Source organism: Heptranchias perlo, chromosome 4, assembly GCF_035084215.1.
Source record: "Heptranchias perlo isolate sHepPer1 chromosome 4, sHepPer1.hap1, whole genome shotgun sequence".
Taxonomy (NCBI): Eukaryota; Metazoa; Chordata; class Chondrichthyes; order Hexanchiformes; family Hexanchidae; genus Heptranchias; species Heptranchias perlo.
Genome location: NC_090328.1, coordinates 22,254,709 through 22,269,162, shown reverse-complemented (window position 1 = coordinate 22,269,162; position 14,454 = coordinate 22,254,709). Strand labels below are relative to the sequence as shown.

General features: G+C 46.2%; 1 protein-coding gene across 2 annotated transcripts in view; it reads right to left on the bottom strand.

Moving 5' to 3' along the window:
* The window catches only part of LOC137320768 (organic cation/carnitine transporter 2-like), a 91,315-nt gene that overhangs the window by 61,506 nt on the left and 15,355 nt on the right, over positions 1-14,454 (bottom strand). For both annotated transcript variants that reach the window (XM_067982563.1, XM_067982562.1), the window contains one exon: positions 13,087-13,241. In XM_067982563.1, the coding sequence (XP_067838664.1) occupies positions 13,087-13,241 (155 nt within the window). The remainder of the gene's footprint in view (positions 1-13,086; positions 13,242-14,454) is intronic.

Sequence of the window (14,454 nt, the reverse complement as noted above, 5' to 3'; positions counted from 1 at the left end):
AGCAGAGGTGGCTAAGTAGATGGCCTCAATTTTGGAAACCAAACAAGTCTACAATCTCATGCTTTTAGTATTGGAAGTGAGGACGCCATCTCTTGGTTAATGCCCGGCAAGAGAAAAAGAAAACAAAAGAAAAGCTGAATGAATAACATCAAAATTATAAAGTGTAAAAATAATATTGGAGGAAAACAAGCATTCTTGCATTTTCATTTAAAGAGGAATGAAGTAATCTTTAGAGTTTTCTAAAGGGTATTACACTTCCATATGTCTTGTATCTTCTGTGTTCTTTATCCAGGTTTGTTATTGACTGGAATCCTGTTTGCCTGCTTCCAGTTTACAATAAAATTAATTTACAGAAATACTATGTAAAGTGTGCCACATCGTAGAACAATTAATGCATGTGCCATTCTCTCTGATCATGGTGCTTGTTATGGCTGTAATTTATTATAGAACTCGTCAAAGAATATCCCGTGTTTTTTATGCAAGAGTGAACCTACAAATTAAAATCAGAAGTCAGCACTAGGTTAATAATCCAGAAACTATATACATAATAGCAATCAGAAAAGAGAAAAGAACACTTGCATTTTTCATGGCAGCTGATCATGACATTGAAACATTGCAAAATTCTTCACACAGTTAATTACCTTTTTGGAGTGTAATGAATGTTTTGTAGGCAAAATGGGGAAGCCATTCTGTGCCAGCCCACAAACAAGGATGAAAGGAATAACCTGTGGGTTTTTTTGTACTGTTTGAGGAACAATGTCAGCTAAGTCACTAGGGGAACACCCTGGGCATGGTTTTAACCCCGAGCCGGGAAAGGAACGTAAGGTGGTCTTTTATTTTTTTTGTCAGTTTGCCGTCCGACTGACCGGCCTGATTGACAAGCTGGTCTCAGTCAGATGGGAGAGCTGCCAGGGAGAGGACGTGTTCAGGTAAGTCTTCAGGTAAGTCTATGATTGTGTAGATGGGGGTAGGGGGGCATGGGTAGGCACAGGGGCATGCATGGGCACGGGGGCATAGGTGGGCATGGGGCACTGATGAGCATGGGTGGGCCTGGGGCACCGGTGGGCATGGGGGTCACGGGTGGGGAGTTGGTCATGGGGGGGAGGGATCGGGGGTCAGTCACGGGGGGGAGTGGTATTGGGATCGGGGATCATCGCGGGGGTCTGCGATCATTGGGGGGCCCAGGGGTCATCGTGGCGGTCCACGATCATTTGGAGGGGTCCGGGATCGAGGGGGGGGGTTTTGCGATCATTGTTGGGGGTCAGGGATCGGGTGGGAGGGTCCATGATCATTGTGGGGAGGGTGGGGGATCGGGGAACATGGGGCGTCATCATTGGGGGGGTCATTGTAGGTCGGCTTGTTGGGCCTGGGGGAAACACTCCTGCTCCTCTGGGCCCACAAGCTGTGCCAGTAAGGCACTTACCTGCAGTTTCGGGCCTTCTCGCCTCCTCTCACATGGCGTGAAGGAGAAGGCCCGGGAATCCCAGCCCCCAGGGGTTGAAATTGCAAATTCTGCAAAAATTGAAGCTTCCTTGAAAGGTTTTAGTCACCAACCCGCCTCCTGGGAGCGGGACGGTCGCCCGCCCCTCGTTCTACCCTGGTGAAAATCAGAAATGAGCAGGTTGGGGGGGGTCTGAAATGGTTCTGATTTTGAATGCCCCCCCCCCCCCGCCCCCAATCCACCCGTTTTTCAATGTTAAAATCATGCCCCCTGTTCTTCTTAAAATGCCCATCTGAATGGGCAGATGGGATCTTGGTTTCATCGAATCACAGAAAGGTTACAGCACGGAGGGAGGCCATTCGGCCCATCGAGTCTGTGCTGGCTATATACAGGAGCAATCTAGGAAGTCCCACTCCCCCGCCCTATCCCTGTTGCCCTGCAAATTATTTATTTTCAAGCACTTATCCAGTTCCCTTTTGAAGGCCATGATTGAATCTGCCTCCACCACCCCCTCGGGCAGTGCATTCCAGATCCTAACCACTCGCTGTGTGAAAAAGTTTTTCCTCATGTCACCTTTGGTGCTTTTGCCAATCACCTTAAACCTGTGTCCTCTGGTTCTTGACCCTTCCGCCAATGGGAACAGTTTTTCTCTATCAACTTTGTCTAGATCCTTCATGATTTTCAATACCACTATCAAATCTCCTCTCAACCTTCTCCATTTCAAGGAGAAGCACCCCAACTTCTCCATAGAATCGTAGAATCATAGAAAATTTACGGCACAGAAGGAGGCCATTCAGCCCAACGCGTCTGCGCTGGCCGAAAATGAGCCATCCAGCCTAATCCCACTTTCCAGCACTTGGTCCGTAGCCTTGTAGGTCACAGCACTTCAGCTGCACATCCAGGTACTTTTTTAATGAGTTGAGGGTTTATGCTTCTACCACCCTTTCAGGCAGTGAGTTCCAGACCCCCACCACTCTCTGGGTGAAAAAAAAATTCCTCAGCTCCCCTCTAATCCTTCCACCAATCACTTTAAATCTATGCTCCCTGGTTATTGACCTCTCTGCTAAGGAAAATAGATCCGTCCTCTCCACTCTATCTCGGCCCCTCATAATTTGTACACCTCAATTAAATCACCTCTCAGCCTCCTCTGTTCCAAAGAGAAAAACCCCAGCCTGTCCAATCTTTCCTCATAGCTAAAATTTTCCAGTCCTGACAACATCCTCATAAGTCTCCTCTGTACACTCTCTAGAGCAATTACATCCTTCCTGTAATGTGGTGACCAGAACTGTACACAGTACTCAAGCTGTGGCTTAACCAGTGTTTTATACAGTTCTAGCATAACCTTCCTGCTCTTATATTCTATGCCTTGGCTAAAAAAGGAAAATTTTCCATATGCCTTCTTAAACATCTTATCTACCTGTCCTGCTACCTTCAGGGATCTGTGGACATGCACTCCAAGTTCCCTCACTTCCTCTACACCTTTCAGTATCCTCCCATTTATTGTGTATTCCCTTGCCTTGTTTGCCCTCCCCAAATGCATTACCTCACACTTCTCTGGATTGAATTCCATTTACCATTTTTCTGCCCACCTGACCAGTCCATTGATATCTTCCTACAGTCTATAGTTTTCCTCCTCACTATCAACCACACAGACAATTTTTGTATTATCTGCAAACTTCTTAATCATGCCCTCTACGTTTAGTCCAAATCATTAATATATATCACAAAATGCAAAGGATCTAGTATTGAGCCCTGCGGAACCCCACTGGAAACAGCCTTCCAGTCACAAAAACACCTGTCGACCATTACCCTTTGCTTCCTACCACTGAGCCAATTTTGGATCCAACTAGCCACTTTCCCTTGGATCCCTTGGGCTTGTACTTCTTTGACCAGTCTGCCATGTGGGACTTTGTCAAAAGCCTTGCTAAAATCCATGTAGACTACATCAAATGCATTACCCTCATCGACCCTCCTTGTTACCTCCTCAAAAAACTCAATCAAGTTAGTCAGACACGACCTTCCCTTAACAAATCCATGCTGACTGTCCTCGATTACTCCGTGCCTTTCTAAATGACGGTTTATCCTGTCCCTCAGAATTGATTCCAATAATTTGCACTCCATTGAGGTTAGACGGACTGGCCTGTAATTACTCGGTCTATCCCTCGCTCCCTTTTTAAACAATGGTACAACGTAAGCAGTCCTCCAATCCTCCGGCACCACGCCTGTATCCAGTGAGGATTGGAAAAAGATGGTCAAATCCTCTGCTATTTCCCCCCTTGCTTCTTTTAACACCCTGGGATATATTTCATCTGGCCCTGGTGATTTATCTACTTTCAAAGATGCTAATCCCCTTAATAGTCCCTCTCTCACTAAGTTTATCCCATCCAATATTTCACACTCCTCCTCCTTAACTACAATGTCTGCATCATCCCTCTCTTTTGTGAAGACAGATGCAAAGTATTCATTAAGAACCACACCAACATCTTCCGCCTCCACACATAGGTTACCTTTTTGGTCTCTAATAGGCCCTACTCTTTCCTTAGTTACCCTCTTGCTCTTAATGTATTTATAAAACATCTTTGGGTTTTCCTTGATCTTACTTGCCAATATTTTTTCATGGCCTCTCTTTGCTTTCCTATTTTCCTTTTTCATTTCACCCTGCACTTTTTATACTCCTCTAGGCTTTCTGTATTGAGTTCTCGGTGTCTGAAATAAGCTTTCCTTTTCTGCCTTACCTAACCCTGTACGCTCCTTGACATCCAGGGGGCTTTAGATTTAGCAGTCCCACCCTTTTTCTTTGTGGGAACATGTTTACTCTGCACCCCTTGAATCTTCCCCTTGAATACCTCCCACTGCTCTGACATTGATTTACCTTCAAGTAGCTGTTTCCAGTCCGCTTTTGCTAAATCACTTCTTAGCTTCGTAAAATTTGCCTTTCCCCAATTAAGAACTTTAACTCCCATTCTATCTTTGTCCTTTTCCATAACTATGCTAAAACTAACTGAATTATGATCACTACCACCAAAATGCTCACCCACTGATACTCCTTCCACCTGCCCAGCCTCATTTCCTAAAACTTTTTTTTAAGGCTTAGTTTATTTTCAGTTAAGTTTAGTTAATAATCTAATAAATAGAGGCATGGCAGGACACCTCAGACCTGTCGAATTCACATCCTGTTTCATGTGGGAACTCTAGACGCTTCCTGTGTCCTGGACAACCGCAGGTGCAGGAAATGTCATTAGCTGGAAGAGCTCGAGCTCCACATTTCGGAGGTTGAGCAACAGCTGGCATCACTGCAGTGCATCCGTGAGGCTGAGAGTTATGTGGATAGCATGTTTCAGGAGGTGGTCACCCCGCAGCTTAAGAAAGTGCAGGCAGAGAGCAAATGAGTGACCGCCAGACAGACAAGGAGGACCAGGCAGGTATTGCAGGAGTCCCCTGAGGGTATCTCACTCTCTAACCAGTATTCAGTTCTGAATACTGGTGAAGGAGAGGGTTCCCATGGGGACTGCAGCCAGAGCCAAGACCGTAGCAACGTGAGTGGCTCAGCTTTACAGGGGGAGAGGAGAAAGGTCAGGAGAGCGATAGTGTTGGGGATTCTATAGTTAGGGGAACAGACAGGCATTTCTGCAGCCGCAGACGTGATTCCAGGATGGTGCGTTGGCTCTCTGCTGCCAGGGTCAAAGATGTCACTGAGCGGCTGCAGAACATTCTGGAGGGGGAGGGTGAAAAGCCTCCTAGGTCCTTCCTAACCACTCTATCTAGGCCCCTCATAATTTTATACACTTCAATTAAATCTCCCCTTATCCTCCTCTGTTCCAAAGAAAACAACCCCAGCCTATCCAATCTTTTCTCATAACTAAAATTCTCCAGTCCCTGGCAACATCCTCGTAAATTTCCTCTGTACCCTCTCTAGTGCAATCACATCTTTCCTGTAATGTGGTAACCAGAACTGTACGCAGTACTCTAGCTTGGCCTAACTCGTGTTCTATACAGTTCTAGCATAAACTCCCTGCTCTAATAATCTATGCCTCGGCTAATAAAGGAAAGTATCCTGTATGCCTTCTTAGCCACCTTATCTACCTGCCCTGCTACCTAAAGGGATCTGTGGACATACACTCCAAGGTCCCTCTGTTCCTCTACACCTCTCAGTATCCTCCCATTTATTGTGTCCTCCCTTGCCTTGTTTGCCCTTCCCAAATGCATTACCTCAAACTTCTCTGGATTGAATTCCATTTGCCACTTTTCTGCCCACCTGACAAGTCCATTGATATCTTCCTACAGTCTACAGCTTTCCTCCTCACTATCAACCACACGGCCAATTTTTGTATCATCTGCAAACTTCTTAATCATGCCCCCTACAAGTCTAAATCATTAATATATACCACAAAAAGCAAGGGACCTAGTTTTTTTTTATTCGTTCATGGGATGTGGGCGTCGCTGGCGTGGCCAGCATTTTTTGCCCAACCCTAATTGCCCTTGAGAAGGTGGTGGTGAGCCCCCTTCATGAACCGCTGCAGTCCGTGTGGTGAAGGTTTTCCCACAGTGCTGTTTGGAAGGGAGTTCCAGGATTTTGACCCAGCAACGATGAAGGAACGGCGATATATTTCAAAGTCGGGGGGATGGTGTCTGACTTGGAGTGGAACATGCAGGTGGTGTTGTTCCCATGTGCCTGTTGCCCTTGTCCTTCTAGGTGGTAGAGGTCACGGGTTTGGGAGGTGCTGTTGAAGAAGCCTTGGCGAGTTGCTGCAGTGCATCCTGTGGATGGTACACACTGCAGCCACAGTGCGCCGGTGGTGAAGGGAGTGAATGTTTAGGGTGGTGGAAGGTGTGCCAATCAAGCAGGCTGCTTTGTCCTGGATGGTATCGAGCTTCTTGAGTGTTGTTGGAGCTGCACTCATCCAGGCAAGTGGAGAGTATTCCATCACATTCCTGACTTGTGCCTTGTAGATGGTGGAAAGTCTTTGGGGAGTCAGGAGGTGAGTCACTCGCCGCAGAATACCCAGCCTCTGACCTGCTCTTGTAGCCACAGTATTTATATGGCTGGTCCAGTTAAGTTTCTGGTCAATGGTGACCCCCAGGATGTTGATGGTGGGGGATTCGGCGATGGTAATGCCGTTGAATGTCAAGGGGAGGTGGTTAGAATCTCTCTTGTTGGAGATGGTCATTGTCTGGCACTTGTCTGGTGCGAATGTTACTTGCCACTTATGAGCCCAAGCCTGGATGTTGTCCAGGTTTTGCTGCATGCGGGCACGGACTGCTTCATTATCTGAGGGGTTGCGAATGGAACAGAACACTGTGCAATCATCAGCAAACATCCCCATTTCTGACCTTATGATGGAGGGAAGGTCATTGATGAAGCAGCTGAAGATGGTTGGGCCTAGGACACTGCCCTGAGGAACTCCTGCAGCAATGTCCTGGGGCTGAGATGATTGGCCTCCAACAACCACTACCATCTTCCTTTGTGCTAGGTATGACTCCAGCCACTGGAGAGTTTTCCCCCTGATTCCCAGTCCTAGTACTGAGCTCTGCGGAACCCCACTGGAAACAGCCTTCTAGTCACAAAAACACCTGGATATCCAGGCACAGGAGGCAGTGCAGAAAAAGGTAACCAAACTGATATCTAGCATAAGGCACCAGAGTTATGAGAAGGGGCTGAAGAGCCTGAGTTTGCTTAATCTGGAAAAGAGCAGGCTCAGGGGAGATATATTCAAGTATTCGTAATTCTGAAGGGAACAGATCAATTGAACCCAATAATGACCTTGTATTTTCTCTTCACTTTAGGCATAAAAACTGGGATGGCAGGCTGATTATGTTGCATCCCCACGCCTTGTTCTACCGAAATTTCCCTTCAATTGCATGGTGTCAGTATTGTACCCACCACAAATAATGGGTGCTGGGAATGCCTGCATGTCCCTGGCACCCAGCATTGCTAAGGGCCTTGAGGGAGTGGGAATTTAAAATTTAAAAAGCTGGTTTTGGTAATACAATGAATCAATTGCATGGATGAAACCGGCAGAACCAGGAAGAGGAGCTTTTAAAATTTTGCCGGACATTTCCATGCTCCCATTGGCCCATTAATGCTGCAGCAAGGCGAGTTTGCTCCCCTCCCCCACCTGGGGTGGGCGCCCCAGCTGCTGCATAAATAGGGTTGCCAACTCTGGATGGAGGCATTCCTGGAGGTTCGATCACATGACATTCTGACCACATGACATCTGACCATGTGATGTCTGATCACGTGATATCTGATTACGTGGCATTCGATCACATGACTTCTACTAACATTATTGTATTTACCTTATAAAGGTTGGGTTCCCTGTAGTTGAGTATCTTTGCTTGTGGTTTCGCCAGAAGCTGTTGTGCAACAAGTTCCAAGAACCAGAGGCTGCCCGCGAACAGATGAAGAGGGGAAACCAAGGGCGGGAAGAGGGGAAACCAACGGTGCGGAAGAGGGGACACCAAATAAGTGGGGTCAAGGGCATTAAGAATCATTCAGTGGAAATGGAAATAGGGAGAGATGTATAGCAGGCTGCTTTTCCAATATTGCTTGTTTTACACTATTGGCCAAATTCAAAATTACACCCAAGTACATAGAAAATTCCACCAACAACAACAACAACTTGCATTTATATAGTGCCTTTAACGTAGAAAACATCCCAAGGTGCTTCACAGGAGTGTTATGAAACAAAATTTGACGCCAAATCACATAGGAGATATTAAGACAGGTGACCAAAAGCTTGGTCAAAGAGGAAGGTTTTAAGGAGCATTTTAAAGGAGAAGAGAGAGGCGGAGAGTTGGAGAGGTTTAGGGAGGGGTCTCCAGAACTTAGGGCCTAGGCAGCTGAAGGCACAACCGCCAATGGTGGGGCAAAGAAAATCGGGGATGCACAAGAGTTCAGAATTAGAGGAGCATAGAAATCTTGAAGGGTTATAGGGCTGGAGGAGGTTACAGAGATAGGGAGGGGAGAGGCCCATTGAGGGATTTGAAAACAAGGATGAGAATTTTAAAATCGAGGCATTGCCAGACCGGGAGCCAATGTAGGTCAGCGAGCACAGGGGTGATGGGTGAACGGGACTTGATGCGAGTTAGGATACAGGCAGCAGAGTTCTGGATGAGCTCAAGTTTATGGAGGGTGGAAGATGGGAGGCCAGACGGAGATCATTGGAATAGTCAAGTCTAGAGGTGATAAAGGCATGGATGAGGGTTTCAGCAACAGATGAGCTGAGGCAGGGGCAGAGACAGGCGATGTTACAGAGGTGAAAGTAGGTGGCCTAGGTGATGGAGAGGATATGGGGTTGTAAGCTCAGGGTCAAATAGGATGCCAAGGTTGCGAAAAGTCTGGTTCAGCCTCAGACAGTGGCCAGGGAGAGGGATAGAGTCAGTGGCTAGGGAAATGAGTTTGTGGCAGGAACTGAGGACAACACCAGAAAGCTGAGATATCAGCCTGGATTTTCCAATCGCTTCCATTCAATATATGAGCATAAGCTGGGTGGACAAGATCAGAAAATTGGGAGGAGTACTGCTTTGTTGACTCACTGCTCTCTTTTTAGTTCATCTCATTTTCTATTGTCATTTCTAATGGCTTCAGGAAGCACCCATCCCAAACAAGTGTGGGCTTTATTTCAATATTAATTTAGGGCAGGGACATCCTGCATGCTGTTTCCCAACATTTGTAATCATGCTCATGTGAGATGGGCAACCAGGACTTCTAGATAATGGTAAGTGTACAAAAGGTCATGGAAAGGACACATTAATGTTATAAGTGTCTTTCAGCCACTTCTTGACTGTTTTTCGATTTTTCTGTTTATTTTCTACTTGTACTTAGGTTTTCATGAGCCTTTGTGCTAATTGTTCTAATTTTATTTTTCCTTCTGCATCTTTACTGACACCAATGGGTTTCCCAATGGGAATCCTCCTTTCTGAAGTGTTTAGAAGAAGGGGGTGAAAAATGTACAAATACCAGGCAGCTGAAGAGATGGTCTGTGCCCACCAGCCAGTATCTGCACACGTGCATCTGCAGAGTGATCATACTCAACTTTTTCAGACAATTGGAGTCGCTTTAGTCCTTTAAAAGGGAATTTGATGAGTAAGATGAGCAAGAGGATATTTCCAATTATATGAATAGAGCATACCGGAGACTCCTATTCCCAAAGGAAGTTGGGAGCAGACTATAATGTTTGAATGCCTGATTAACCATAATGTTGGATGCTTCCTCGGATTCCCCCCTATCGTAGTACATCATACTTTCAGTGCCATTGCAGGAAAGAAGGCGTGCCAGGTTGATCAACATCCTGATTGTCCACACCAGCCAGGGTGCCACCAACCATGGAGAATAATTACTGCAGGGTTTCTCCCGATCTCCTACTGTAATTCCCACCAAAGATCAGCAGAAATCCTGGAGAAATAGCATAAAAAGCTGTTTCTCCAGGGATTCCGCCGATCTTCCACCAAACTTATGGTGAACATGGAGAACCCTCGCGGAAACTGCACGCTCAATAATGTGAGGTCAGCTCATTTGAATATTTTCTAGAAATCTCAGTGGAGCACCCGACATTTCCAGGGAGCAATTGGGGGGCAGGGGCTGAAATTTCGGGTCTCAGCAGCACCAGACAATGAGGGATTTGCTGGATGCCCATGGAGTGGTGAGCAGTTTTCTAGTGGGAGGGGAGTGGCGGAGGTTATGGCCGGGAGGGAAGGGGAGGGGAATAAAAGCGAAGGAACGGTGAAACAAGGGAGGAAAGGGGGAGAAGAAAAGGCAGCCAGGGGAGGGTTTTATTTTTTTTTCTGGGACCTCCCCTTTTGCACCCATTACAACGAGCGCTGTGCAACTTGAGTGCTGCTCTGGAGCTCCAATCATGTTATGGGCAAGCTTCCCAATTTGAATAATTTTCACGGCTCTAATGAAGGTGCTCAGGCTTCCTCCAGCCTTCTCCCTGGCCAGCTGTAATGGACTGTGCTGAATCAAAAACAAAATAGAGCAGACGCTGGAAATCTGAAATAAAAACACAAAATGCTGGAAACACTCAGCAGGTCAGGCAACATCTGTGGAGAAAGGAACAGAGTCACGTTTCAGGTCGATGACCCTTCGTCAGAACTGGAAGAAGTAAAGATTTAACTGTTTTTAAGCAACTGGTGAGCCAGGGAAAGGGTGGAGGAAGAGGAGGGGAGGAAAGAATAAAAGGGAAGGTCTGTGATAGGGTGGAGGGCAGGAGTGATTAAATGACAAAAGGGATGATAGTGCAAGACAAGGAGGGTGGTAATGGGACAAGTAAAGAAACACAAGATAGATCTAGAGGAGCTGTAAATGGCAACACCGAAGCATTACCAGCACCTGCTGTCCGAAAAAATGTGAACAGTGGTTATGATCTGAAGTTATTGAAATCAATGTTGAGTCCGGAAGGTTGTAAAGTGCCGAATCGAAAGATGAGGTGCTGCTCCTCGAGCTTCCGTTGAGCTTCTTTGCAACATTGTAAGAGGCCGAGGACAGAGCGGTCAGAACGGGAGCGGGACTGAGAATTAAAATGGCAAGCGACTGGAGCGTCAGGGTCCCGCTTGTGGACTGAATGGAGGTGTTCAGCAAAGCGATCACCCAATCTGCGTTTGGTCTCCCCAGTGTAGAGGAGACCGCATTGTGAGCAGCAAATACAGTATAGTAAATTGAAAGAAGTACAAGTAAATCGCTGTTTCACCTGGAAGGAGTGTTTGGGGCCCTGGACTGTAGGAAGGGAGGAGGTGGAAGGGCAGGTGTTGCATCTCTTGCGCTCGCACGGGAAGGTGCCATGGGAAGGGAATCGGGTGTTGGGGATGATGGAAGAGTGGACCAGGGTATCATGGGGGGGAACAATCCCTTCGGAATGCTGAAAGGGGAGGGGAGACAAAGATGTGCTTAGTGGTGGCATCGCGCTGGAGGTGGTGGAAATGGCGGAGGCTGGTGGGGTGGAAGGTGAGGACAAGAGGGACTCTATCATGGTTTTGGGAGGGAGTGGAAGGGGTGAGGGCAGAAGTGCGGGAAATGGGATGGACACAGTCGAGGACCCTGTCAACCACAGTGAGGGGGAATCCTCGGTTGAGGAGAAAGGAAGACATAGCGGAAGTACTGGTGTGGAAGGTGGCACCGTTAGAACAGATATGACTGAGATGGAGAAACTGGGAGAATGGAATAGTGTCCTTACAGGAAGCGGGGTGAGAGGAAGTGTAATTAAAGTAGCTATGGGAGTCGGTGGACTTATAGTAGATATTGGTTGGCAGCCTATCCCCAGAAAAGGAGATGGAGAAGTCAAGGGAGGGCATGGAAGAGTTGGAGGTAGACCATATTAAGGCGATGGATGGGTGGAAATTGGAAGCAAAGTTAACAAAATTTTCCAGTTCAGGGTGAGAGCAGGAAGCGGGGCCGATACAGTCATCAATGTACCGGAAAATGAGGTGAGGGAGGGGACCTGTGTGGGACTGGAACAAAGAATGTTCCACATATCCCATGAAAAGGTAGGCATAGCTAGGACCCATGTGGGTTCCCATGACGACAGCTTTTATTTGGAGGAAGTAAGTGGAATAAAAGGAGAAGTAGTTCAATTTAAGAACAAGTTCAGTCAGGCGGAGGAGGGTGGTGGTTGGGCCTCTGTTCAAGGAAGAAGCGGAGGGCCTGCAGGCCGTCCTGGTGGACTGTGCTGAGTCTATCAGGTGAGTGAAAGGCTTCAGACCGCCAGGCCTGATTACATGAGAAGTGAGCACCTGATCACTTCTGTGTATCCGCTGCCTACCATCATCTTATCGGCCCTTAAAAGTACTTCATCTTGTGAAGCATTTTGCGATGTTTTGACATGATACAGTTTTATATAATTGCAAGTACTACCATTAGTGTTCCACCTGACATTTGGCTGGGAATTTCGTTAGAGTAGTTCCGCTACTGTAACTTCACCAGAAGTGCGGCGGAAACCTCAACACTTCCGGCAAAGTTATGGCGGCAGAGTGGGAACAGCTCCAAGGAAATTCCCAGCCTTGGTAAAAAGGGCAAAGGGTTCTCTCTGTGATCTGAGTGGGAAGGACACAGGAGGTGAGCTGCTAATGATCGTACATTATTTCTTGTACGTATTCGGAATGTTATCATACATCTTTGAAGGACCTCTCTGTCCTCGGCCTCCTACACTGTTCCAGTGAAGCTCAATCCAAGCTTGAGGAACAGCACCTCATCTTACAGCCTTCCGGCCTCAACATTGAATTCAACAACTTCAGATCATAATTACCGCTCCCATTTTCTCGGACAGCAGATGCTGCTAATGGTTCGGCTGTAACCATTTACACCTCCTCTGGATCTATCTTTTGTTTCTTTACCTGTCCCATTACCACCCCATTTTGCCTTGCACCATCATCCCTTTTGTCATTTAATGACTCCTGCCCTCCACCCTAGCACAGACCTTCCCTTTTGTTCTTTCACCCCCCCCCCACCCTTTTCCCTTAGCTCTCCACCTGTTTATAAACTGTTAAATCTCTAACTTCTTCCAGTTCTGATGAAAGGTCATCGACCTGAAACGTTTACTCTGTTTCTCTCTCCACAGATGCTGCCTGATCTGCTGAGTGTTTCCAATATTCTCTATTTTTATTATCTTTGAAGGATAGGTCAGGAATACAGTAAGTAAAAGGTTACTTACCTAGAACAAAAGCGGCTACATAATTTGAGATATCTCCAACACCAATAAAAAAGTACAGTATGCAGAACATCTCCCAACTCTGAGAAGCCAGCTGAATGAAGCTTAGGATTGTCTGCAAGGCTATGCCTCCAAAGAGAACAACTTTTCTTCCATACCTTTAAACAACAAACATACATTTAATTTAAAACACTAAAAAGTTATGCTTCAAATTTTCTTCCATAGCTTTAAACGACAAACGTGTATAATATTTAATTTCAAGCACTGACACGTTATGCTTGAAGTACCCTAGACTGTTTAGGCTGCTGTGATGTGGCTTTAGAGGGTAGATCATAATAGACTCTGCAGTAGGGCACTTCAGTAACCCTGGTGTTAAAAAACCTAACAGGTCTAAATCGATAATCACATTTGGATCATTAAAGGGTACAAACAAATCAGATGTTACTTTAAAAAAAAGCAAACCTGGATTAGAAACGAAAATTTATAATCAGAGAATTTTATTTCATTACATCCTTGCAAAGTTATGTTGTATAATGTACAAAATCTGTTTGATTTTTTTTTACTTTTAGAGTGATCAGCAATTGGAATGGGCTTTGGATGGGGTAGTGGAGGTAAAAACCCTGGAAACATTGAGGCTCCTTTCCCTTTCATTATGGCACCTTTAGGGTTAAAACCATGTTCAACCGAAGGAATGAACCCCTGCCAGCTGATATGCATTGGGACCCAGGCCTACACGTGATGCAGCTACAAGCTGCTGCTTTGAGGCCAGGTGGCTGGGTTATGTTAATGAGATGGAATTTCCACAGGGGTTCACCCAATCTCCCGCTGGAACTTTGGCAGAAGATCGACAGACACCCCGGAGAAACAGTGAAAACTGCCATTTACACCATTTCCTCGAGGTTTCTGCCCACCTTCTGCTAAAGTTGCGGCGGGAGAGTGAGCGAACCCCCACAGAATGTTTAAATAGCCAAGCTATTTGATTAATACCTACTTACCCACCGGAGGTCCAACAATGGCCTGTATTTGAATAATATGAATGGGTGAGTAATGTAGTTATGAGAGATACATTTGTAATCAGTTTTGTTCTGGTTTATGTTCAAAGGGTTTTGAGAATATAACATCAACAACTTGCATTTATATAGCACCTTTAAATCATCCTAAGGCACTTCACAGGAGTGTTATCAAACAAAATTTGACACCAAGTCACATAAAGAGATATTAGGACAGGTGACCAAGAGCATGGTCAAAGAGGTAGGTTTTAAGGACCGTCTTAAAGGAGAAGAGTGATAGAGAGGCGGAGGTTTGGGGAGGGAATTCCAGAGCTTAGGGCCTTGGCAACTGAAGGTATGGCTATCAATGGTGGAGCAATTA